General features: G+C 49.6%; 5 protein-coding genes across 5 annotated transcripts; 2 read left to right on the plus strand and 3 right to left on the minus strand.

Annotated features, from left to right (window-relative positions):
- The first annotated feature begins 1506 nt into the window (after positions 1–1506).
- PV10_07681 (uncharacterized protein) lies at positions 1507–5385 on the plus strand. Its single transcript, XM_016372614.1, has 2 exons — positions 1507–2120; positions 2185–5385. Exons 1-2 carry the CDS (start codon positions 1563–1565, stop codon positions 4342–4344), a joined length of 2718 nt encoding a protein of 905 aa, XP_016221946.1. The 5' UTR covers positions 1507–1562; the 3' UTR covers positions 4345–5385.
- Positions 4926–7040, minus strand: PV10_07682 (uncharacterized protein; the record flags this gene model as incomplete). Its single annotated transcript, XM_016372615.1, has 4 exons — positions 4926–4972; positions 5042–5635; positions 5725–6592; positions 6672–7040. The coding sequence occupies 4 exons, from the start codon at positions 7038–7040 to the stop codon at positions 4926–4928; spliced, it is 1878 nt and encodes a 625-aa protein (XP_016221947.1).
- A 987-nt stretch (positions 7041–8027) lies between these two features.
- On the plus strand, positions 8028–9443 carry PV10_07683 (uncharacterized protein; the record flags this gene model as incomplete). Its single annotated transcript, XM_016372616.1, has 3 exons — positions 8028–8249; positions 8328–9193; positions 9242–9443. The coding sequence occupies 3 exons, from the start codon at positions 8028–8030 to the stop codon at positions 9441–9443; spliced, it is 1290 nt and encodes a 429-aa protein (XP_016221948.1).
- A 9469-nt stretch (positions 9444–18912) lies between these two features.
- Positions 18913–22265, minus strand: PV10_07684 (uncharacterized protein; the record flags this gene model as incomplete). Its single annotated transcript, XM_016372617.1, has 4 exons — positions 18913–19329; positions 19389–21398; positions 21457–21867; positions 21912–22265. The coding sequence occupies 4 exons, from the start codon at positions 22263–22265 to the stop codon at positions 18913–18915; spliced, it is 3192 nt and encodes a 1063-aa protein (XP_016221949.1).
- Positions 22266–22778: 513 nt separating this feature from the next.
- Positions 22779–24694, minus strand: PV10_07685 (uncharacterized protein; the record flags this gene model as incomplete). Its single annotated transcript, XM_016372618.1, has 6 exons — positions 22779–23527; positions 23581–23852; positions 23912–23976; positions 24032–24309; positions 24357–24450; positions 24503–24694. The coding sequence occupies 6 exons, from the start codon at positions 24692–24694 to the stop codon at positions 22779–22781; spliced, it is 1650 nt and encodes a 549-aa protein (XP_016221950.1).
- Between the last annotated feature and the right edge of the window lie 521 nt (positions 24695–25215).

The raw sequence follows: 25215 nt of genomic DNA on the forward strand, positions 1-25215 counted from the left end.
CCATCACCATGCCTTCCTTGGTGGGCGGGCGTTCGTACACATTTCAGCATCAAATCAGGTGCCTGTCAGGGACCAGGTCATGCCCGAATCTGGTACTTTTGTACCTTAGGTGAGGATATATGTACTGTACCTTACCTACCTACCTAGAGAGGTACTTGTCGAGATAGGGATGGTCGCAAGCCTTCCTACAGCAATTCCATGCCAATGAGAGATGACGAATAAGATTGATGAACTAGTGTCTCTAACCACTGCACCAGGGCAGCTTTAATCTGTGCCACTCACTCTTCTTTCTCGTTCTTTCTCTCTTCCGATCAACCAAATAGGATGATAGGATGCTTTGCCATTGTTGGGCGCACCCACTAGCAGACTTGATATAACAAATGTTGCTTGTATCTTTCTACATTGTTAGTCCTATGTTCGCCACAGAGGACATATCGCCACAACCAAGCGGCCACACCCATGTGCCTAATGGCTTCTAGCTTCCAGGGTCTATTTGATTGAGGAAATAATGCCATGGTGGATGGAATCGTGTGTTGTCCTCATACACTCTGATGGACACAAGTGCAAGTCAATCCACAGGTTTTTGGACTTGGTTGGCATCATCTCACTGTAAACATCCCCACGAAATAAGGCAGTTGCATTCGCATTTGTGTCTCTTCAGCCTCACACCTGCCTGCCACTCACACTTTTGTCCAACCAGGGGAAAGAGATCTCCAAGAAAGTCCTACAAGAAGGAACGACCAATGTCCCACCACATCTCTGGTGGCTAGTCACCTGATTCGCCTAATGGTCCTCCGATTGACCCGCCGCCACTGCGAATCACCTAATGCGGCCGAAGGTTTGTGACAGTAGCTTGTTGTTGCCATGTCGTCTCTTTACGAGGGTTCTCTACTACGGAGTAGCTGCCAACTTTACCTTTGCCATTTTCTAGATGCAGACTTGTGGGACATTGAATCGCGTGCCCCAGACCGCTGACAGCTGTTGAAACATCAAGCTCTTTCCAGAGCAGGACCACCACCAGGTACGCCACTTACGCCCATCCCACTAGCCTGTCTAGGGATTGCTGGCATTGGCAGCAAGGTAGAATACGTAGGAGGCGTACATGAGTAGTTTATGTCTACTTAGGGTGACATTTGTCTCCCTGAATGCTGCAATTCCACGCCATAGGAGCAACGACATGAGCCAGCGGGTCATACTGTGCCCGCAGAATCTAACAACCAAGAGGACTCACTTTGGTACATGCTACTTTGCCGTTCGCTACGTGTCTTCTCTATCTATGGGTAGAGGGGCTAGAGATCAGTTGCAATGGCCTGTTGTATCCCTATACCAATCCTTTCGATAGAATCGCCATACGCCACCCAAGTGGGGGCGTCTCTCCGTATCGTAATTACCCCATAAATACGGCCAGATGGCTCGGCAGACTTTCCTTGTTCCAAAAATTTCAGACTGCGATACTTTTTCCAGAACGACGACGACAACATTCCAAGTGGCTTCGTACATGCCATTCTTGATGTCTGTCATTGGGCTCGCACGCGGCACCTTGACTTTGCCCGTTGTTCTCAATGCTTTCCTGTTATGCGTGTGCCTGGAAAGCGCCACGGGCCTCCCCATGCCTCCTCAGGACCACCTCTAGATTATCACTCGCCGTACCCTCTTCAATATGCCTCTCCACCCGTCCTCATTCCACGATCCGTTCGATCCAAAAGGGTCACCACCGTCGCGAGCTTTCCAAGACACTCAAATCAACTTCAAAGCCCAGAACTGCGGCCTTCGAACTCGGGGAGAGGAACAAGAGTTCCCCTCGGGTTCGCATGGCCATCGATGATGCCTTTGCGCGTGCCTCCAATCGACAGAAGCGAATGATTGTTCCGGCTACAGACCGCTCCGGAAACAAGGAGACCTCACTGATCGAAGCCCCCTACGTTGACAGGCTCAAGTTGACACATGATGTTCTTGGGTGCCTAAAATCCGGCGATATCTCAACAGCCTTGGAATTGGTCCGACGAGTTTACAAGTCACCCACTGGCGTTGTCATCGACACCGTTGTCAGTTGGAATCATATCATTGACTGGTTAATGCGCCAAAATAACCCCAAACAAGCCTGGAAGATCTTTAATGAGGTATTACCATCTCTTCCTTGCAAACTCTCTTGACTGGCTCGTCACTGACTCCCATCCTTGACAGATGAAGAAGCGTGGCCACAAACCAGACTCCCAAACTTTCACCATCCTTTTATATGGATTTAAGCAGAACGTCAACAAAACTCGCGGCGCCGTCAGCCGTGCCATCGAAATCTACAATTCCATGTACGCCTCCAATTCGGCCGTGAAGCCCAATGTCATCCATACCAACACTGTCCTATCCGTGTGCGCACGAGGACATGACATGAGTCAGCTCTGGGCCGTTGTCGGTCGCTTGCCAGACCGAGGACCCGATGCTGCAGACCACATCACATACACCACAATCTTGACTGCCATCACTGCCGATGCTCGAAAAAGGGCCCTGGAGCTTGGCGAGAAGGACGGCGATCCAGCCATCTGCGATGGCATCTTCGAGGAAGCCGTGGCAGATGGTCGCAAATTGTGGTCCGATGTCACTGCTCGCTGGCGAAGGGGTGACTTGGAGATTGACGAGCATCTCGTCACCGCAATGGGTCGCTTGCTGCTACTCTCAAAAGATGCTGAAAATCATAAAATTGTCTTCACATTGGCTGAACAGACAATGAGACTTTCCACGTTCGATGAAAAACTTGCCAAGATGCAAGCCAATCAAATGCGGCTGCAAGATGGACTTGCACAGGAAGACGATGCTTCAGAGAAACAAGACGATCCTGACCAGGATTTAGTCAAACTGCGACAGCACAATTCATCTACTACTCACTCTTTTCTCGAACCCAGATCCAATTCCGTCTTTGCAACGCCTGGGAATAAGACTCTTTCACTGCTCCTTCACACTGCCACTTCTCTGCGGGAGATCGACGCTGGAAAGCGTTACTGGCGCCTCATCACTTCCCAAGATGGTCCGTTCAAAGTCTATCCCGATACTTCCAACTACGCCGACTACCTTCGTCTGCTCCGCATCGCAAGAGCAAGCAAGGAAACCCTCACGATTTTACAATCAATTCCAGAAAAGCTCTGGCCAGACATGGCGAATAAGGGCACTTTTCTCATCGCCATGAGCACATGCATGAGAGACAAGAACAACCCTAATGTATTTAGCACCGCCACGGAGATTCTATGCCTGATGCAGACCAAATTGGCCAAGTACGCCAAGCACGATCCCTCCGAGACCGACGGATCCAATCGAGAACTACGTATCCTGTCACCCACTGTTCTCGAAAAGTACGTCCAAGTCGCCATCGAAACAACACACGGTATGACTCCGTCAAAGCTGGTTAAGCAGCCGAATGGAGATCTGGACTTTGAACGCGATCCCAAAAAGAACAACATCATCAACGCCCTTACCAGGCTTGGCTCCTCGACCTCTAATGCCGAACAATTGCTCAAAATTTTTGTCGAAGAATATCAACGACAAGTGGCAGACACCTCCAGAACGGTCAGAGTTACATGGCTCCTTCGTAAACGTGCAGAAGCGCCGGAGCATGTGGCTGAACTTGTACAGTATTTCCAGACCCTGCTCGCTGCCTATGAGAAATTACTCGCAGTCAACGAGAGACTTGAAGACGAAGGCTTGGGCCCATTGGAAGGCGACTTTCTCCGAGAAATTACCGCGCAGCGACGCTATCTCAGTACGCTTATCACCAAGACCAACAACGTCAAGGGGATCAGGGGACGCACAAACTCTTGGTCACCAAAAGAAAAAGACGTGTTCAGGGATCAAGTTCCCAGGAACATAGCTGAGGTTGTCAATGAGCTTTCGCCCCCTTCAAAGAGAGACAAATCAACAGCAAATTACGGCACTAAAGTTGGCGATTCTGAAGAAGTCGAATCTGCAGACCGGGCTGAAATCAGACAAAACATCACTTCACGTCATGCCCAGATCAGCGGTGATAGCTCTCTACGAGGTCTCTCGCGGCGGCAAAGGCTCGAAGTCGAGAAGGAAGACCGTATTCGCGCGAAATTTCCAGAGACTTTGTTGCGGGATCGCTCGGATAAGCACCGTCCAGGTTCTAAGCGGCCACAGGTTGAGAAAGGGCGACTTGGCGTTCGTTATCATCCATCGCAGAGGGAATCAGCTCAAGAACGGATAACCGAAAGCGATAGACGACGGGCCGCGGCCAGACTGCGGTATCAAGTAACGCACGGCTGGGGGTCGGAATTCACCCATCTGGCCAAGGAACAAGGACAATCGACTGCGACGGAACTCAAGGACTTGCGAAGTTGAACGCCCTCCCAAAATTAATAAGGGATCCAACAGCTAGTCCAATCCAGCAAAAACTCGACCATTTTGTACTATATTGTACCACCAGATTCTAGAATTGCATCTGAATGAGATACATTAGGTGGGAAAAGACTTTTTCAAGACGTAAAGCGACATACATTGTCGAATCATGCAGATCAATACCGTGTATCAGAAATGGTCATGGTTTGCCAGATTCAATCTCAATTTTTCCATTCTACTCTGTTCCTCGTCCCACTCGCAACTTTTGTCAGCAGACTACTATCGAGCTGATCTATAATGACCAACGCAGCAATAAGATTTTCCTTTCAAGTTCACAAAAAGCACCATATACTCCTTGTTCAACCAACAGGGTCAACATTTGCGAAACACATAGCAAACAATCTTGATCGATCGACAGGCAAGATACCTCCGTGAATCGACATCCCAAACAACCAAGAAAATGAGCGGAAGGATCAGGTGAGTGCAACAAGGAGCGACAGGTTGGAAAAGGCAGTATGCCAACAACGCGAGATGGACGTTTCGTTAGCCGAGGCCATGGCGTCCAGCAGCCCCATTCAGAACAATCAATACCCATGGGCGATCTCATCGGCAATCTTCTCTGCCAGGGCATCTGTGCAGCTATTGTCAGCACGGAAAATAAAGTCTGGTATCAACCTCGACAAAGAGAGAAAGTACTCACAGATGGTGGACAATGGATGACCTGGGGGAAGGAGAGGCAGGGACGAAGCATCAACGACCCTCAGACGGTTGACGCCAATGACTCTAGCATGGGAGTCGATGACTGTCATTGCATCGTCAGGCCGGCCCATGGCACAAGTGCATGAGGCGTGATAGACGGTGAAGAAGGTGTTGCGGATGATATCCAGGATCTCAGCGTCGGACTGGATCTGCATGTCGGTGCCGGGGAAAAACTCGGCTCCAATCACAATCGGCGACATGGCCTCGAACAACTGTCGTGCTCGCCTGTAGCCAGTCACCGCAATGGCCTGATCCGTTGGATGAGTGAGCCAGTTAGGGTTGATGATGGGCGCGTCCATCACATCGCCAGATTGGATGTCGACGCTCCCTCGCGAGAATATCACCTGTGGTGCTACCGCCATTGTCGCATAGTTGTACCCGTCTGTTGGTGCTTCAGATGCGTTGTTCTGGTATCCAAAGTATGCGCTCGCAGGCAAGTATTCGACCTGAGGCCAGTCATTGGGCAGTGTAGCCAGGTCTGCTTGTGTGGATTGGTCCAGGCTGCTAATGATATCGGCTGGTAACCGTTCAAATGCTATCATCAGTCATTGGTCAGCTTTCTGCCTGCAGGTCTGTATTTGTGGGGGACGGGGAAAGTCAGGGCGGGAAGGCCGTCATACGTACCAAGCATGTCATCGATTCCTGCAGTGAGGAACCCGGTCCGGTTCATAAGATACTGCTCAGTGATTCCTTCTAAGAAGGCGGGGTCGTTCAGGCTGGATGCCGTGACCACATTGACACGGAAGGATGGTCCACCAAGGACGTGGTCTTCCATGTTCTGGCCCACACCTGGGCGGTCAGCAATAACTGGGATGTTGTGTCGCTGGAGTGTCTCAGCTGGACCGACTCCAGAGACCATCAACAATTGAGGGGATTGGAACGCTCCAGCGGACAGGATGACTTCTTGACGGGCAGAGAGAACAAATTCCACGCCCTCGCCGTTAACCGCCACTCCAACGGCATTCCTGTTGTCGTCAAAGAGGATTCTTGTGGCCATCATCGATTGATAGACAATCAGGTTGGTCTGTGGCAAGCCAATCTTGCGCAAGAAACTGGTCTCTGAAGAATCTCGTACCATGTCCTTGGGGTCAAGGGTGAACAGCTGGTTGGCCGAACCAATCAAGTTGCCACTGTTGAAGCCATTGATCGGATTGATGCCCAAAGTTTGAAGGGCGACCTGGGCCCAGCTCGAGAATGCGTGGGCATATCTCGCATAGGTCAATGAAAGAGGACCTTTGCCATTGCTCAAAGTTGAGAGATCGTAGCCCGGAGTCGCGTTGGCTGGACGATTTTGCGAGTCAGGGGGCGTGAATGAAATGCTCTTTTCGAAATAAGGCAGGAAGTTTTCCCATGCATAGCTGTCATCTCCAACCCTCTCGGCCCAGAGATCATACGCACCAGCGTTGGACCGTTGGTATGTCAGGTAATTTCTAGCGGAGCTACCTCCCAGACATTTGCCACGCGTATAGTGGGCAGTCTCGTTGGTGAGTCCCTGGTGCAGCCAGTCAGTTTGTCTCTCTCGTTCTGGTGGCCGTGCCAAAGCACAATGGAGGGGCCCATTCAGTTCTTACCGCTTGAGGGGTGGTTTCAAATCCCCAGTCATTGAAAGGATTGATACCTTCCATTGTCTTGCCGGTGCCCACGGCACAGTAGGCCGGGATCTGGCTGATGTTGGAGTTACCAATCTCATAGAAACTGCCGGCTTCAATGACGGCGATCTGGGAGTCGGTGTTTTCGGCCAGGCGGGCCGCAACAGCTAGCCCTGCTGTGCCACCACCAACGATGACATAGTCAATTGTTCTGTCCCCGGGGATACCAAAGGACGAACCAAGAAGCCTTTCGGGGAGCGAGCGTGGTACACCTTGGTGAGGTGCTGGGAAGGCATAACTTGTGCCCAGCTGTGTAATGAGGAGGCCAAGGGAAAGAATGCGGTTGGCCATGGGGGGCAAAGAAGCACTGTTTGTTTGTTTGATCGACGAGGCTATCAAAGTGACTGTAATAGTGGAGCAGCAGAGTGAACGAAGTTGACGAAAATTGTTCAATACCAACGATGAAAGCGATCGAGACAAGGAAACAAGGAAATAGTGAAAGAGGTTATTGTGGTCTGAGGAATCAAAACTCACTTATTGTCGGGCTTCCACGGTCAAGATATACTCTCACTCTCGTCCTCTCGCTGAGCACTATTCTTCGAGTCTCAGCAGCCCTCGCCGAGGATCCCTTGCTGCCGACATTGCAATCATTGTTGACACCGAGTTGGAGGCTGAGAAAAATTGCTATTCTGAAGACCTGAGGCTCCACTACTGCCTGAAGAGAACGACACATCCCAGTATAGGACCCAAGTCGCAGGCCACTGGACCACTAGATCAGAAAGGGGCGGTGTTGTATTGAATTTCAAGCTTCGGGGCTGCTGCCGCATCGAGCAGGTACTATACCTGATGAGATGTCATTGAAGGGTCAGATGCGTCGATGAGTGTCATGTTAGCAGCGGCATGAACATCAAATGGAGGGCCCGACAACTACGCCTCGCATGAGATCACATGGGTGATGGACGCAAGGTCTGAGTCTGGGGCTGACTTAGTGTCTAGAGTACAGGCTGTGTGTGTGAATGGTGAGCAGCAAGGTCACACAGATTTCTTACTTGAGGGGCATTGTCGACATGCACAAAACATCCAATACCATTTGACAGCCCGGCGTGAATTTCGGGCCCCATGTCCCAAATCCAGCCAGATTGAAAGCACGACCGGCCATAAAAAGGTCGACGTCGTGGCTTTGGGGACCCGTCCCACATTGGACCCGAGTAGAGTCGTAGCCTTTTCAGTCAAGTTGATGAGCCCACACACACCCTCACTCGACGAAGCTATGGTCCCCTTTTTCTCATTCAAGCTTCTCACTCTTTCTTTCTAGATTCATCACTTCAGCCGAATACCATGTCATTGAGCGATATCGCCGAAGACATCCTTGCATGTGCAAGCAAAATCGACCGCCATGCGAACCTGACGGGACGACTTCCCACCTCTTTCGACCAAGACACATTGGGTCGACTCCCTGAGGATGTCGAGGATGCTCGGAAGGCCCTGATTGACAAGACACAAGAGCTCAGACACCTTGCATTGGGCCCTGTGGGGCTATGTTTGGATGTTCTATTCTCTGTGAGCTAGAAAAGACCTCACTGCCCAAGTGGCATCGCTGCAAAAACCTCGCACTGATATTTGTGTTTTGTGGCACAGTTCACAGATCTGTTGAGCTTTCGATTTGTGTACCAGTACTCGATAGCCGCACACGTTCCCAGAGATGGCGACATCTCATATGAAGACCTTGGTCAAGCGACTAAGCTGGACCCAGTTCTGGTTCGCAGGTTCCTTCAACATGTCATGATGAATCGGATTTTCGAGGAGTCACGGCCTGGTCATGTCAAACACACAGCTGTATCTCGACTACTACATGACGAACCTGGTGCTATCGATACAGCTGGCTTCATTCTTGAGGATCTGACCCCGTCTTCGACCAAAGTCATGGAAGCTCTGGAGCTGTGGCCGGGGTCGCAAGAGCCCAACCAGACAGGATTCAATTACGCGTTTGGGACTCAAGATTCGTTCTACCATGCCATTGCCAAAGACTCCGAGAGATCCCGCCGGTTTGGCGAGTGCATGAGATTCTTCAACCGAGGATCTATGTACGACATCCAAAATCTGGTTGTTACATACCCCTGGAACAGGTGGGACTCGCCAGGCTACACTCTAGTCGACTGCGGTGGCGGACATGGCTCCGTCAGCATCGCCCTCGCCGGCGAGACCTCGAATCTCAATTTCATTGTTCAAGACTTGGAGGGAACAGCGCAAGAAGGAGAACGCAGTCTCTCATCCTCGCTCAAAGACAGAGTATCCTTTATGAAACATGACTTCTTCACCGAGCAACCCGTGCGTGGAGCAGATTTGTATTTCTTCCGCTTCATTTTCCACAATTGGGCGGACAAGTACGCGGCTCAGATACTCAAGAATTTGGTTCCAGCAATGAAAGACGGGGCCAGAGTTTTGATATACGAATTCTTCGTGCCGGAAAATGCAGACCCCTTGTGGACTAGGAAACAGTGCAGGTTAGTGGCCTCTTGGTGTGACCTGTTGGTCGAGGCTGATTCTTATAGGAACCTCGACATGATCCAAGCACTAGGTTGGAATTCTTTAGAGCGAACCGTGCCAGACTGGAAGAGTCTGTTCGAAAAGTCAGATCCTCGATTCCGTCTTACTGGGGTATATCAAGTCAAGAACAGCCCTTTGGTTCTCATTGAGGCCGTCTTCATGGAAGTGCCAACGGAAACCAATACAGTTTGGCCCATTGGTGTTTAGGGCGGTCAGATACCCCAAGTTGATGATGACCATTGTCATAAATTTGGTGAAATTTAGCGACTAAACGAGATGATGAACCTTTTGCACCATCAAGCTTCAACATGAGATGGATCTTTGAACCACAAAAGAGAGAGCTACATCGTCTCGTCCTAATCTAGCTCATACGCATGAAGTAAATCCCTACCCCTGATGCCAGAGCCCCTTGAATCCTAAGTATTCAATCGTTAGTCGTATATCATTAAATCAACTCATGGAAGTTGAGTTCTAGGTAAGTCCGTCCTTCATCATTCTCTATGCCCTTAAAACCATTCTTTTCCAGCCCTCAAGCAGAGTCCACCTTGGAAACCCCAACATGCTCGTAAATGAAATCGACCCCCCTTCTCAAAGCATTTTTGCACTGTTCCGAAGCCCGTTCGAAAATTCCATCCAGATGAGTGCCGCCTTCAATAAGTGAAAACCCTGCGGGAATGCCTCTCTTTTGGAGAGCGTTAAACGTCTTCTGCGACTGCTCCCATGGAATGAAGTCATCTTCAGAACCATGCACAAGATAGGTTGGGGAGTGGTAATTCCCCTTTACAATCTGTGCAAACGGGCTGACAGAAGCCACCAATTCTTGAGGAGGTTGCGGACGGACCGGAGCTCGATCAAAATCTCCATCTTCGTCCATTCGCTTGTCAGGCAATCCCTCGAGCAGGAATGGTAGGGTTTGCGCCTTCCAGTTCATATGCAGGACAAATCTCCATCGTGGATCCTTGATAGACATTGGCATCCCCGTGACTCCACGATTCATCGGTGGATAATACCCAGTGATCGGTTTGTCCCTTTTTCCTTCGTACAGGTCATATCGCTCGTTTGGGGATGAGACCATACAACTCAATTGATGGGGAGTTTTCCACCCTGCCTTCTCGTTAGTGCACACGAACCGTGAAGTCTTTGCTTTAGGCCAGTGCGACTCACAATCGGATTCATAGTCTGTTGGACAGTCAAGCGCCAACACCGCCTCTGGAGCTTGGATGTTGTTCGCCGGGCAAGTGAATCCCGTCGTCATTGCAAGATGACCTCCAGTCGACCATCCAACCACAGCAACCTTGCTACCGTCAGCACGAACAGGATGGTCGAAAGCGATTCTAGGGAGTTTCTCCCGGGCCCATCGCACGGCCTCGCGGGCATCGTGAATAGGACCATCGATCAAGTTGACCTCAGGACAAAGGCGGTATTCCACACTGACCGGTAGGAGTCCCTTGTCGAGGAGAAGCTGGATCTGTTTCTTTCCGACATCGCGTTTGGTAAACAACACGTGGCCGCCTCCATGGAAGAGAAGAGCTAGTGAAACATATCAGCATAGCTAGAATGAATCTCCAGATAGATTCTACTTACCGACCGGTCTGGGAGTAGAGTCTCGGTCTGAAGGCATGTACACGTCGGCGTATAGCAGAGTATCCCCAACCTGATTCCATACCAACGTCTCGATGGATGGCTTCCAGTTGGTTGGTCTAGGCTTGAATTCGTCCTTTTCGGCATCGCTGGAGAACCCCGTGATGATTCGGAGTGTTCTCGATTCTTCGCTCGCACCATCTGTCCATGACACGTGCCTGAACCCAGCAGATTTCATGTCTCGCTCCCACGTCCATTCGTTTGCAAGCACGTGCTGTCGGCCGTCTTCGAAAAGCCACCACCCTTCCAATAGGCCAAACACCAGGTCAAACCAGTACATATTGCGTGTGAATTCCACCAAGGATACAAACCCATTAGGTCGTAGCAAGCTTCGGACGTTGCTCAGCGACTTCTCAAGGTTTCGTGTCGCATGCACGCAGTTGGTGCTGATGACGGTGTGAAACTTGCCCATTATTTCCTGAGGTGGAGTCCTCTCAATATCCAGCGTCATGAATTTCATCGTCGAATTCCCTTCATAGTCCTTCCGTGCAGCAGCCACCAAGGTGCTGGAGAGGTCGGTGAACGTATAGGTAAATGGGATCTTATGGCGAGTAAGCAATTCCACAATATACTTGGTGGTTCCACCTGTGCCTCCTCCGATCTCCAAGATATCGATCGTCCCTTTCAAATCTGCCAATAATGAATCATAAGTTCGTACCAGGAAGGATCCAAGAAGCTTGGTTGCGGTCTCATACATGGGCCCATTCTTGTAGACTTCGGCCAGAAGGTCGCGGTCTTCCTTCTTGCGAAAGAGGAGCTTCAAGGCGTCACAGCTGCCATCCATACACTCTGCGAGCTTTGAACCAGTGATGTTGAGTAGCTTGTGCTCCTGGACGTGTTGTGGGAACTTAGATTGTATCTCACTGAGGATCGAATTGGATGGCTGGGGATCAATCTTTGCTTCTCCTCGAACTGTGCCTGTTCCATTTGAGACCACGACATCCGCATCTTGGAGAATCCGTAAGAGCTGACGGTGCAATTTGCCATGCTTGGGCAAATGTCGAGTGGCTGGGATCGCGGCTCCAGCTTGGAGACTTTCAAGAGAGCATCCAAGTTTATCAAAGGCTTCAATCACATACGCCAGAACGAGCTTGGCTTGCATTGGATACACTTCCCTCCAAAAGCCGGCGAATCTGCTCTGTGCAGCTAAGGTATCAAAGTCGAATCTCGTATCTTCAAAGCACTGCTGTGCGCCATGGAGATTCATCTTGCCATCGATGTCTGGTTGTGCTCTGACATTATCGCTTGTGGCACTGGAATTTGAGCCATCAAATTGGCGTGGTCCTGAGAGAAACCCATTCGGCTCATTCTGCCTTCTGACTTGTGTTCCGAGGGCATTGGTTGTCATCTTGCCGCCTTTTGCCACTTCAGGTTCTTCTCTGGGAGTTAGAATAGGGCCAACAACAAGCTGAACCAGTTGGCCAAAGGTCGGATCAGGCCCTAGATCATTCATATCGAGGTCGATTCCAAACCCACGTTGTATATCACTCACAAGCTCGATGCTCAACAGTGAATCGAGTCCAGCATCGGTCAAATTTGTTGATTGATGAATCTTCGTCAGGCCCAAATGTTCGGTGACAATCGAGCAAAGCATGGAAACTTGACTCGCCGCCGAGCCATTGCTAGTGGTTTCAATCGAGGTTGCTGGAGTTATGGTGGACATCTGGCTCAATTCTGTGACTGACTGTGGCGTTGAAGCAGATAACATGCTTCTTTCGGCTTCCATTTCATTCATTACTTCGAGTCCCGAAGACGCCTTCTGAGATGTCAGGCCCTTTTGGCGGCAGACACAATCTAGTAGGAGTGCAACAGTCGAAACTTCTGCAAATTCATCGCTGGAAATCGTGATACCATAATGGCGATTTATTTCTCCCAAAAGCTCCATCGACATCAAAGAATCCAATCCTAGATCTTCAAACGCAATTGTAATGTCTTCCAGGGACTTGGGTGGAACTTCTGCAATTTTGACCAATATGGCTTTGAGGTCTCCAAGTATGGTAGCGATTGCCTTGGTCTCTGAGGAAGATGAATCAACTCTTTGAGTCTTTGTTGCCTCATCATTGTAACACGCAGGAATACGGCGAGGAGTATGCGACAGATCTGCGCCGGCAGTCTTCCCTGCGGATACAGTTGACAAATCTTGCCCGGTGCCTGCGTTGGCGCGTGCTAGTAGCTTCTTGAGAACAGTGGTAGACACTTTCGAGAACTCGGCCCCCAAGATCATGACAACAAGGGTTTTCTTATCAGCGTCAAAGACAAAAATGTCATTTTGAACCTTTCCTGCATCCATGGAAGAGCTCTCGGAGCAGACGATCCAGGACCTCCCGTTATTGAAATACTCGGGACCCATGACAACTTCATCGATTTGGGTACAGACATAGACTTCGCTGTCAGGTCGAGCTTGTAACGCGTTAACGTGGAGGCCCGCGACCTGAACAAAGTTGTCAATCGCTAGCGGCTTGCTCTGTGAGAGATGTGGTAGTGCAGCTTTTTCCAGCAAGGTCACTTCACCCACGACTTTTTGATCGTGCGACCAAATCCCTCTCACTCCTTTGTAGTATTGTTCGTAGTTCACCACTCTTGCAAAAATGTCGTATATCAGAGGGCCCTGCACGGCAACAGCTTGACGATTACTCTGGATGTCAAGGAATGACTTAAGCTTGACAAGTCGCTCGTACCGCTGGAAAGTCGCACTGCCTTTGGTGTTGCTAAAATCGACCTCGAGATAGCCAGAAGCATGGACAGTAGGTTTCTGGGATGTTAGTGCAGCAGCTGTACTAGCGGTGCTGGACACCTGAAAATGCCATGCATTTTTTCTCCCTGGTTCTTCTTCCAACAGCAGACTGGCCTGACGGCTTGTGTCATTTCCAAGCGGCGCCTTGATGACTAGGTCCCTCATGACGACTGTTTGACCATTGTGATAAGATGTTTCCTTCCACAACTGGCACGCCGTCATGACCATCTCGAGGTATAGGGGAGCAGGACACAAAGGTTCCCCCAGAACAGCGTGGCCGCGAACATAGTCTTTGTAAATCATGCTCGTTAGATTGACGGAGAATGTGGCAGTATGGTCGTCTCGGTCTGATGGAGAGTGTTGTTTTGTTAACAAAGGAGTGGGCTCCGAAGGGCGATCCTTTGGTGTTGCTTCTTGGTGCGCACCAAGGACACTGAGTGGTAGCCAGTGCCGAGTCTTTTCGAATTGATATGGCGGCAATTGGATATGATCATACTCGTGCGGTGCGGCAACGAAGGGCCAGAATCTGGCAGGATGTCCATTCTCCCAAAGCGAGGCGGTATTGTATGCTAAGCTACCAAGGGCATCGTGATTGTGCAGGTTAGAGGTGATGAAGTGATGATGCTCTGGGTTCGCGAGATTTTGTTTAAGTAAGCGACTGTAAGACGACAGAGAAAAGACTTCCAACCATGTACAAGGTCCGAATCTTTCTGCCAGTCTTTCAACAGCACGGTTTAAAAAGACAGGTGACCTTGTGTGGTGTGCGAGAAGATCCGCGCAAGGCTTCCGCCAGTTCTCAAGGTCAGAACAAGCTTCAAAATGGATATTTGGACGATTCATGATAAGCTTCTCCGCTGATCTTTTCAGTACAGGAATGATCGTTTCGGTGAATTGAGAGTGGAAAGCATGAGACACATCAATACGTCGATATTTGATTGCCTTGGGTGTGGAAGAGCGTAGTTGTGTCTCTAGTGCCTCGATAGAAGCCAAGTCTCCAGCAAGAGTGTAGTTCTGTGGGCCATTATAGCATGCAATTTCGACTTTGTAGTTGGTGTTTCTGTTTTCTAGGGTGGAGAGCGTCGCTTGAATGTTTTCCAGATCGCCTTCTACGGCAATCATGACACCCCTTTCCCCAGTCCAATGTCTCTTGATGATGCTAGCTCGTCCGGTCACAAATGCGAGGGCGTCATCGAGAGAGAGAATACCGGAGACACAAAGAGCTGTAAGTTGCCCAAAGCTATGTCCCATCACAGCTTCGACTTTCAGGCCAGACGCAATCCACGTCATTGCACACGAATACTGGGCGGCGAAGAGCATGGAGTGTAAGTCCACAATATCGCTCTTGGGGTCAAATGAAAACATCTCTGGGTACAATCCTTTCAGTCCGCGCAATCGAAGTTTGCCGTCGCACTGGTCTAAGAATTCTCGTAGTGGTGGGGATGACTCGTAAAGATCGCGGTCAACGCCCACAGATTGCCCAACCTGTCCAGAGAAGAACATCACGACAGGGCGCGCTGGTGGTTTGGTCTCCATCGGTATCGCTGATTTGCCTTGCTCATATAGCCAGGCGATCATCTCGGCCACAGTGGTGACCGTTGTGGACACGGAATAGGCAAAGCTTCTGTTTGATCGTCGTGCGAGATGGAACGCAACGCATGGTAGCAACGTCTTTCCTGGAAAGGCTTCGTCCATTTTCTGGCATTTCTGAGCTAGTGCTCGAGCATAGGAACTCAGACTCTCGACAGAAGCTGCCGAGACCGATATAGGAACTCTTCGGAGCTGACTTGCTGGTCGATTCTTGCTGTTGGTAACATTTTGCTTCCTCGACGGGGGCGAGCAAACCATGATTGCAGCATTGCTTCCAGCAGCACCATAATTGCTGATGCATGCCACTGGGTACTCTTGATTCCATTCGTCCGTAGTCAAAGGAATCACGATCCGATCCGGGGGAAGAGGTGGAATCTTAGGATTGAGCTTGTTGAAATTTGCTTGAACGGGGATGAGACGATGTTGCATCATTAAGCAAACCTTGATCAAGGCTGCCACACCAGATGCGGCTTCAAGATGACCAATGTTGCCCTTGACTGAGGATACGGCCAAGGAGTCTCGTCGTTGCAGGCCTGAGAATGCCTGACGTATACTTTGCATCTCTATGGGATCCCCAACAGGCGTCCCAGTGCCGTGAGCCTCGACATATGACACCTGCAGTGGAGACAAGGCAGATTGGCTCAAGACTTTTTTGTATAGTTCAACTTGAGATTCTGAGTGAGGTACAGTGATGTATGTTGAATTAGCATTCTGTGCAACTGCGGATGCAGTGATAACCCCCTGGATGGGATCTTTGTCTTTGATGGCCGCAGATAGCTTCTTCAAGTATACAAGTCCGACACCCTCACCACGACAATAACCATCAGCGGCTGCGTCGAAAGGTTTTGTGGGTCCTGTGGGGCTCAGAAATGAAGCAGCTGCGAGGTTTTCATAGAAGTACGGACTTGTGTAGATGCTAACTCCACCAGCCAGTGCTTCTGTACACTCGCCTGCTTCGATAGCCTTGCAAGCCGTGTGGATTGCCACGGCAGAGGAGGAGCATGCAGTGTCGACTGTGAGAGATGGTCCAACCCAACCAAAATAATGACTGATCTTGCCACTCAAGAATGCCCTCAGAGTCCCCAAGGACGAGAACGCATTTGCCGGGTGTGATGCGACATTATCGTTGTAGTCGGTGGCACAAACACCAACATAACAGCCAACATTATTCGCGGCACCGGAGGAATTGTTTGTAAAATAACCTGACGACTCGACTGTTTCATAAGCAACTTCCAAAAGAAGTCTTTGCTGGGGATCCATTGTTGCTGCCTCTCGAGATGATTTCTTGAAGAAACGATGGTCGAAGCAGTCAACGTCATCTAGGAAGTTGCCATAGAAATGCTGTGCTTTCGACATGGATCTCTGTTGGTGAGCTGCAGCAAACCTGTTGGTGGGGATTCCCTGGCACATTGATTTGCCGGCACACATTATATCCCAGAACTCGTCAAGGTTTTGCGCTCCTGGAAAGCGACAACCCATCCCCACCACAGCAATAGCATGATCTGGATACGTGTAGCCAGGCGCGTTGAAGAATATCGACTCCGAGGGCCCGTCTGCTGGTGACTGACGCCTGGGATTGCATTCACCCATGGTTGAGGTCTCAGTCCACATTCTCATAAGTTTCAGACCACGCTCCCGGGCGAGCGAGGGCGGAACACAGTCATTGGTGCCGAATATTACGCATAAAGGGGTTTCCATTGCTATCAGTTGAGATACTGCCGCAGATAAGGTCAAGTGCCAATTTGCTGTCTCAACCATGATACATCTTAGAGCTTGTTCATGAAGAGATTGATTTGGTGACAACAACTGAGCATCAAAGTTTGATAGCACCGGGCATTTGAGTTCGTGGGAAGGGGGAAAGACCAAGCTTGGTAGCGTATCACAAAGCGATATGATGCGCTGAAAAGAATCAGCATGCCGAGGAGTGTGATAGCGGCCTTGAAGGCTGATTTGCTTTGCAATCATTGCCTCACGAGCCATATCGCGAGAGATACTACCCAGAGTTTCTTTGGTGGTGGTGATGGTAACATCCGTTGCACCAGTTACAACTGATATGTAAGCCTACGTAGAGTCAGTCAGCAAAGGAACGAGAGTGGATTGCTGCACAAATACCTCTGGATAATTTCGAAGTATCCTTAGGACAGTGTCATGCCCGTCCTCGGTATTCCATCTGCACACAATACAACACAGGTCCACCTGTTCTGAGCCAAACTTTCCGTCCAAGTCGACATATGCTCCGATGCAAAACGCTAGACGCATGGCTACCGTGCATGATTCAATCAAAGTTTCCTCGTCGTTGGCGCCTGCAATTGCAATGGCTGTGAGGAGACCGGTGCAAAACCCTTGTGTGCCACCGATGGCTGCACCACGCAGGATATCGGAATGGTTAATGTTGCCATCGTGTTTGTGGATAAAATCGAGATACTGCAAGACTTGGATCATCACCGTGAAAGGCATGCTGAACGTGTTAGGCATTCCCTCATCTGACCAGGGGAAGTCATCGGCATCCAGCCATGCCACGAGTGCCTTCTGACATTCAGATCCGGGGACAGTGCTCAGCCGTGGATCATTGTCAAGCATTGTTTGCCAAAGCACTTGGAGTTCATTAATGGCTTCTAGGATTTTAGCCAATTGATGTCGAATTGAGGCATTGGCTTGAATACGACTCCTGTAATCAGGACATATGGATGTTGACAAAGACCCAAATACCATCAATGATGGAAGAGCGTTGCTGGATGCCATAGTCTTCATCTTGCAAAGTGGGAGAGATCCCTCGACTGTGATAAACCCGGACTACCACAGTACCATAATGATAGGCTGGGTTTTCTAGAGGATTCGCTTCATACTTAAGGAGAGCCCGTAAGTCGAGCAGCCTCATCAGATCGAGATCGCTTAGTATAATGAACATAGGATTCATGGCTGTACTAGGTATACGTGCGCTATTGGTTGCATCCACCATGCCTTGGATCGACATGATCTTGAGTTGGCGGTAAGGCTCAGACCAAACATTGGACTGTCCTCAAGGAAAATACTGCGTTGCGTTCGCCTCTCCGACTCGGGCCCTCACAAAAGTGTGATGAAAATGCAAATTACACTTTGTACAGGCGGTCTAGTCACCTTATGTGGTAGTGTAACGATTGCATGGCCCCGTCCCAGTCCTGTGTCGCAAACAGAGACCTAGGCTTCCTAGCCAGGAGTCCTACCTCGTAGATAAGAGGTACGATATGCATGACGTCCATGCATCTTCCACTTGAACTGGACAAGCACGGTTTGTTTTGGAAGGGCTGATTTCGTGCATGACTGGATGGACAAACCTGGACTGGAGACCAAGTTTGCATCACTTGCCTAAGGAAGCATGTATGGCATGTTTTCCTGTACACGCACACACACTCACACTCACACGATATCTCCTCTCAAATAGAAATCCAGAGGTTTTTCAACCATTCCAACTATCATTGCTGAACATCTGCGCCGATAAGGCCAATGGACCCGCAAATTGGGAATCAACCCAGCCCGGGTGAATCGAGCTTATATTCATTCTGTACGATGCATTCTGAACCCTTGGTCATGAAACACCCAAAGTCACCGCAGGACCAAAAGCCGAGGACTCTATTTCGCCAGAAAATATTGATGTGGCTCTCGGTAGGTGATACTAAGAGTAGCTTAATGAACCGGGAGCGAGGATCTCCAGTAGTTTGTTGAGTTGTCTCCTCTCTACCTCAAGAGGAAACCATCTTTTCTCCAATATGAGACATACGACGCAAGGTCATCGCCCATTACACCCTTGCTTTCTCTCAACGACGAAGAAACTGCTAGGACGTTGCTTACATCCAAGGTGACCAGTCCACAAGCCATCCGCACGAAATCTCTCTGGAAAAATTCCAATAGTAGTGAGAATGAGTAGGTGTCGGGACGATCTCTCGTCAGATGGTGTGCAGCCTCTACCCAAATTCCTAGATCAAGATGTGGTTTCGTTGGCAACTCCAATAAGCTTGACATGATCTCAATGATAGCATGCCATGGCTGTCTCGTGGGACTTTCCAAGTGGTAGACTAACTGCATAGCTTCGTCACTGAACATAATCTCCGAGATAGAAGCAGCAGCGATATCTACTGGAAGCCAAGATAGTGTCTGAGGCCAGTTAGCAATGTGTTTCCCACGGTTCAAAGATGCTCCCCCTCCATACTTACCCCTTCCATTACTGGTAGATGACCCATCAGTTGTGCTGTCTGGAAGAGAACTGGCAAATGCTCTTTGGTGGACCAGATTCCTGCGTGCCTTGAACCTGTGATTTGACCTAGACGGACGTATCCCAGCTCAACAGATGAGTTGTATCGACTTGCGAACATCTCAATGATCTTCTCACATACTAGCTTAGCCTCAGCATATCCAGAGGTATTGCAGCATTCAACGAGCTCCACAGGCTTTTCAACGATTGGATCGACCATGCCGAGCAGTGGGTTGCTGCCCACTACTGCGATTGATGAAACGAACAAGAGTCGTGGTTTCTTTGAAGGCCGATGCAACGACATTTCTTGGGCCAGTACAATGAGATTTTGCAGCGTTTGAAACTGATGTTCGAAGTACAACAGTGGCTGTGTGAAATCTACAGACCAAGCGTTGTGGAGAATATGTGTCATATCGGTTGCGAGATTATTGTAGTCTTCGCGGTTGAGGCCCAGCCTTAGCTTCCAGGTGTCGCATTCGAGGACTTTGATTTTGAGCCAATGTTCATTTTCGAGAAATATACCCCTCGACTCCAACGCGGCCTTCTGCCGATCAGATGCATTCAAGCCTGTTCTCAGTAGCCCGGGTCGGTTGAGGCAGACAACCTCAACAACAGCGGGATCTGTTGCAAGCTGTGCCACCATATGAGCACCCAAGTTTCCCGTCCCTCCTGTGATTAGGACTCTGGGGAGACATTTTGGACGGAACTTTGAATATGTTTCGACAAACCCCACAATCTGATCAGATCGAGTATTGTAAATGACATCTGCTCTTGCTCCGCGAAGTGCGGTGGCAATCTTGTCCACAGAAGGATTTCGATAGATGAAGTCCATCGTCAACATCGACGAGTCTATTGTGCCGTTGGCTGATGATCTTGTGACTCGTTCGACCGCGCGACGTAACTGGAGTGCCTGGAGGGAGTCCATTCCGAGCTCGAAAAGGTCATCGCTCGTGCTCCAGTTCCGAGAAGAAATTTTCCAATTGAGCTTGGTCTGTATCACTTCCTGGATATAGTTTTCTAGCGATTGAGAGCAAAGCTTTGGAAAAGGATCATCCTCGCCGTCGTTTACGTATGCGTTGGTCTTTTCGATGTCGCTCTGGAAAAGCTGATAAACTTCTCTTCTCAACACAGAACCTTTGTCCGATCTGGGAAGCTCAATCTCGTCTGGGACAATCAAAACCATGAGCTCGGATGGAATCTGAGCGAAGCCGTCGGTGAGCTTGTTGACTTCGACAATGCATGGCCAGATACTTGTTCTGAAAGCTCGTCTCTCTGCTTTACTGACTGGTATGGAAGGTTTGATGATGACGCCAACTTCAGAGTTTTCGTTGCTGAATACCACCGCATCGGCGATATTTTGTTGGCCACTGAGGTACGTTTCGATTACTTCCGGTGACATCTTTTCACCGTTGGACAAGACAACAAGTTCATCCTTACGACCCACGGCAGCGAACTCAAGTTCCTCGCTGTCATGATTGCGAACAAGCTCGTCTTGGAGCTCAAAGTCGACTTCCCATCCATGTGGGCGTAATTTGAGGGTGTACCTTTTTGTGTTCTCTTCTCCTTCTCCATTTGTTTCCGTCAGCCCCATTTCGATATCTTTGCGGAGTCGAAAGAAGTGCCAGTCATACTGGGCATCTGGTACGAAGATAGGAGTCAGAGGTCCACTCTCAGTGGATCCATAGTGATTCAGAAGCTTAACACCAGCAGCACTTAAGCTACTGCCAACGCTTTCCTTCAACAGACCACCTCCGAAAGCGACAAAGTTCAGAGTGGCAAGAATCTTGACACCTTGCCCACGGGGAAGGAGTGATATCCCTTCGAGAATTGATGGCACTGTCATCAGGGACTTGGCTCGCGTGAGCTGGAGAAATTTGCACACTGAGTCTGGATGTTGAACAGAGTGAGAATTAGGAATGCACAGTGTGGTGCCCACCCCAAAAGATAGGAGTGGCGCAAGCAAACCATAGCCCTGTATAATCACCTGTAAGCGAAAAGCATCAACGATACCGAATCCGCCAAATTCTTACATGGTAGAATGGGAGGGTGGTCATATTCGGAGCCTCGGCCTCACTTTCACTCCTGAACGCATGGCAGGTTGTGAACGACATGAGCTGTCGGTGGGACCAGTACACGGGCTTGGGCATTCCAGTGGTTCCAGATGAATGTAAGATAACAACATTTCGGTCAGTCTCGTCGATGTAATGTCCCTGGCAAGATACCTCTGGCGGACCATCAACCTGACCTGGGGACTTCAAAAATGTTGCATAGTGTTCCTGGATATAGAGTCCAGGTGGATCAACGTCGTTTGGGAAGTCCCGCAATGCGGTCTCAATGACATTGCGATGTCTACGACTGCCGATAATAGCACATGCGTTGGTTGTCCACAACAAATGTCGAAGTGCAGACGATCCAAGCCGAGCAGAGCATAGTAGCACCCACTTTTGTAAGCCTCCAGCTTTGAGAGCTATCGAGAAAGACTTACTGGAACTCCGAGGCCCATCAAAGCCACCATGTAGATCAGGAGGCCAACATCACTGTTGATGAATAATGCAACTGGCCTCCCCTTGACGAAACCCCTGCCTTGCTGTTGCGAAGGTAGCTCAATCTCGGCTATCGACCAAACGAGGTTTCCAGCGCACCGTCCGCATGCCTTTTGGAATTCAGAGTGAGATATTGTCTGAAGCCCTTCGTTCTCGCCATCTGAAGCCTCTCCTTGAATGCAAAACAAATAGGAGCTGTTCTCCTTTGAATTGTAATCAACAAGCTCTGGTAAAGATCGAATGCATGCTCCCCGATGTGGATCAATCGCTTTATTGACGTATCTCGAGAAATGCATTCTCAGGGCTTGATCCACTGTTATTTTATGATGTTTGGAAGGTGTCCCGTTGATTCTAGACTAATTTCGAGTTGACTTGTCTCGACACAGATGCTATCTAAAGATTTCATTAGATACTTTCATCTTAATAAACTAGCTAGCTGTCATGGGGCAAACTTTGTCGAGCCCCGATCACAAGACATAGATTCGGTACGAGCGGTGTGGGCTCTCGGGGCTAACCTTGTGCTACCAGTTCGTGTTTGATACCTAATCTATCCAACAAATAATTCGACTCTGTTCGCCTGTTACTTCACACTGGTGAACGTAAAGTCCCTCCTTAGGGAATTTCAAGCCTTTGTACAAACGGCGCAAGATCCCTCGATGCTCCGAAAGTGTTCGTTCCCTCCTCACCCGCCTGATTTGTGACCCATTTTCCGAAGTCCAAGTAACTCCCAATCTTACAAACAAAGTCTATAGTGAAACCAAATTTCGCCCCACACCTCTATCGTCTCTATGAACACTGTGCTGTGAAGATCACATGCCAACTTCAATCGTCGCCAGTCCTTTGATAGACTTCCACTTCATACCTAATGCTCCGAGCATCGCCAAACAAGAGACAATTAGTCCCACTCTGTAGGAAGCAACCAATGCTGTTGCATATGCCTGAATAACCACAAGGATTTGGTCGGCCTGGAGGCCTAGGCCATGGCGAAATTCGGTTGCACCCGACTCAAGGATCATGATCGGATCTAACCCTGGAACTTGACTGGCACTCAGCTCTGCCACTAGTCGATTCGCAAAGACATTCTGGCCGATGGCAAGAAAGACGGCACCTCCCAGGAGCTGGGTGAAGAACATCAGAGAGATTCCGATCGCAATTAGATCCGAGGAGAGAATGGCCTGTACAGCAATCTGTGGCTGCTGAAACCCAACTCCAACTCCAAGGCCATAGAGGATTTGATATCCAATCCATTTACTCGCAGGCATGCCAATCGAGAATGTTGTGATTAGCCCTGCACCTGTCGACATTAGGACCACCGAAAGCATGACGAAGGGCATGTAGTGACCCCATCTGGCGGTCAAGGCGCCAGAAACGACGGTGCCAATGGCTTGTGACAACATAAGCGGAACGTTGTCCAAGCCAGACTCGGTAGCACTGGCTCCGCTGACCGCTTGGAACCAAAAAGGAATGTAGTACACGAAGAAGAAGAATCCTCCACCCAAGCAAGCTGAGAATAAGGCGGCAAACGCAATGGATCGTTGTCCAGCGACTTTAGGTGGGACTATTGCGACCCATTAGTGGGGATCCGATCATTTATCGGGTTGCTGGACTCACCTATTGCGGCATCTCCCTTCCAAATTTGAATTACCACAAACGCAACTGTTAGAAATCCAAACATACAAAAGAGGACAATGATCCTTGCATTGGACCATGAATATGCTGTTCCACCCCATTGAAGTGCAAGGAGCAAACAGATGGTGGCTACCATGAACGTGACCATACCCAAGAAATCGATGCGTTTAACTCGGTTTATGAATGAGAGCTGCATCTGCTTGTCTGTCTGGGGCAAATGCAAGAGCCAGAGGATCAGAACCGTTGAAATGAGACTGCAGAAATGTTTAGCCATGCAAGAAAGAGCCCAATGATCTCGTACAGGGATACTCACCCGACTGGTAGGTTGATGAAAAAGCACCATCTCCACGTTGCCCTGTCTGACATTGCACCACCCATCTGTAAGTAGATTTAGTCCGAATTCGAATCTTTTCGATTGGCAGATATTGCTCACCAATGGGCCTGCAACGGATGCGAATCCCCACATCGATAGGATCAATGAACTGAACTGCGGTCGCTTGCTCATTGGTAGAATTCTTGCAATCAATACTAAAGGACCAGAGATGATCCCAGCAGCCCCGAGCCCCGCGATGGCTCTCCCCACAATGAAGACTGAAGATGCTCTAGCAACTCCACAGACTAGGGACCCTATTTCAAACATGGCGAGCCCAAACAAAAAGGTGCCTCTGAAATCAAAAGAGCTGTACAATGTGCCGAAAACTGGTTGGCAAACTACGTTGGTTAGTATATGTGAGGGGAAGTTGGAGGATCTAACTGACCACAAGTTGTTAGGAAATATGCCGACCCGTACCAACCAATATCCTGAACAGTTTCAAACTCGTTTGTAATGTGGGGGATTGCTGTCGCTATGATCTAGGAATTCTTTAGTCAAGGGAAAGGTCTGGGGTTGGGAGCGGAAACCCACGGTGTTATCCAAGGCAACACAAAAGACGGCTAGACACAATGCAAGCATGATTGTAAACAATTTGATGCCCTTAATCTCTTCGACCTCGATCTCGTCGTCCTTGATCTCAAACTCGTGAATGGGCAAACTCTGATTCGGAGTGTTGGCATCCTGCGTCTGCTTTGCAGGCGAGGTTTCTGATTGGGCAGACATGGCTGCGTTTGGTTCGGGGAGTGGTGGAATATGGTGATAGGAAGGCCGTTGGGTTTGGAATCCGTGGGAAGTTTTTGTCAAGGCGGTCAGTCTTGCTGCGATCTAGAACACGCCTCGCAGTAATTCCTGGGAAGAAAATCAAAGGTTGGTGAACAACAACAGCCTATTAGAAAGGCACTAGATGCAGTTTAAGCAAGGGCAGCCAAACAGAGAAGAACTATGAATGCACATGAGTGTTGGCTTGCATATTCTTGCAGGCTCACTCGTCACTTTTATTATATTGAGGGTGAGTCGGCCATTGACTGTCGAGTCAAAAGAGCAGATGGGGTCCGGATGGTGGCACGCGTGAGGTCGTATTCAGGCCCCCGTCCAGGGGCTTCAGCCTTGTGTGACAGAAACGGGCTAGCCGCCCCATGTCTCCAAAATCATACTCGGGGCACAATCTCCATCTCTTTGACACTTGGTTCGGAAACCGCGAGTATTCTTCCGACCAAATCTGCACCTCGCTGCTCTTTGAACGT

Source organism: Exophiala mesophila (genome assembly GCF_000836275.1).
Source record: "Exophiala mesophila strain CBS 40295 unplaced genomic scaffold supercont1.5, whole genome shotgun sequence".
In the NCBI taxonomy this organism is placed as follows: Eukaryota; Fungi; Ascomycota; class Eurotiomycetes; order Chaetothyriales; family Herpotrichiellaceae; genus Exophiala; species Exophiala mesophila.

What these genes read in the sequence shown, in the direction of transcription:
- PV10_07681 (XM_016372614.1), top strand. Translation starts at nt 1,563, where the DNA reads ATGCTTTCCTGTTATGCGTGTGCCTGGAAAGCGCCACGGGCCTCCCCA. An exon ending in CCTGGAAGATCTTTAATGAG is followed by an intron (nt 2,121 to 2,184) that starts GTATTACCATCT and finishes CATCCTTGACAG; the next exon opens with ATGAAGAAGCGTGGCCACAA.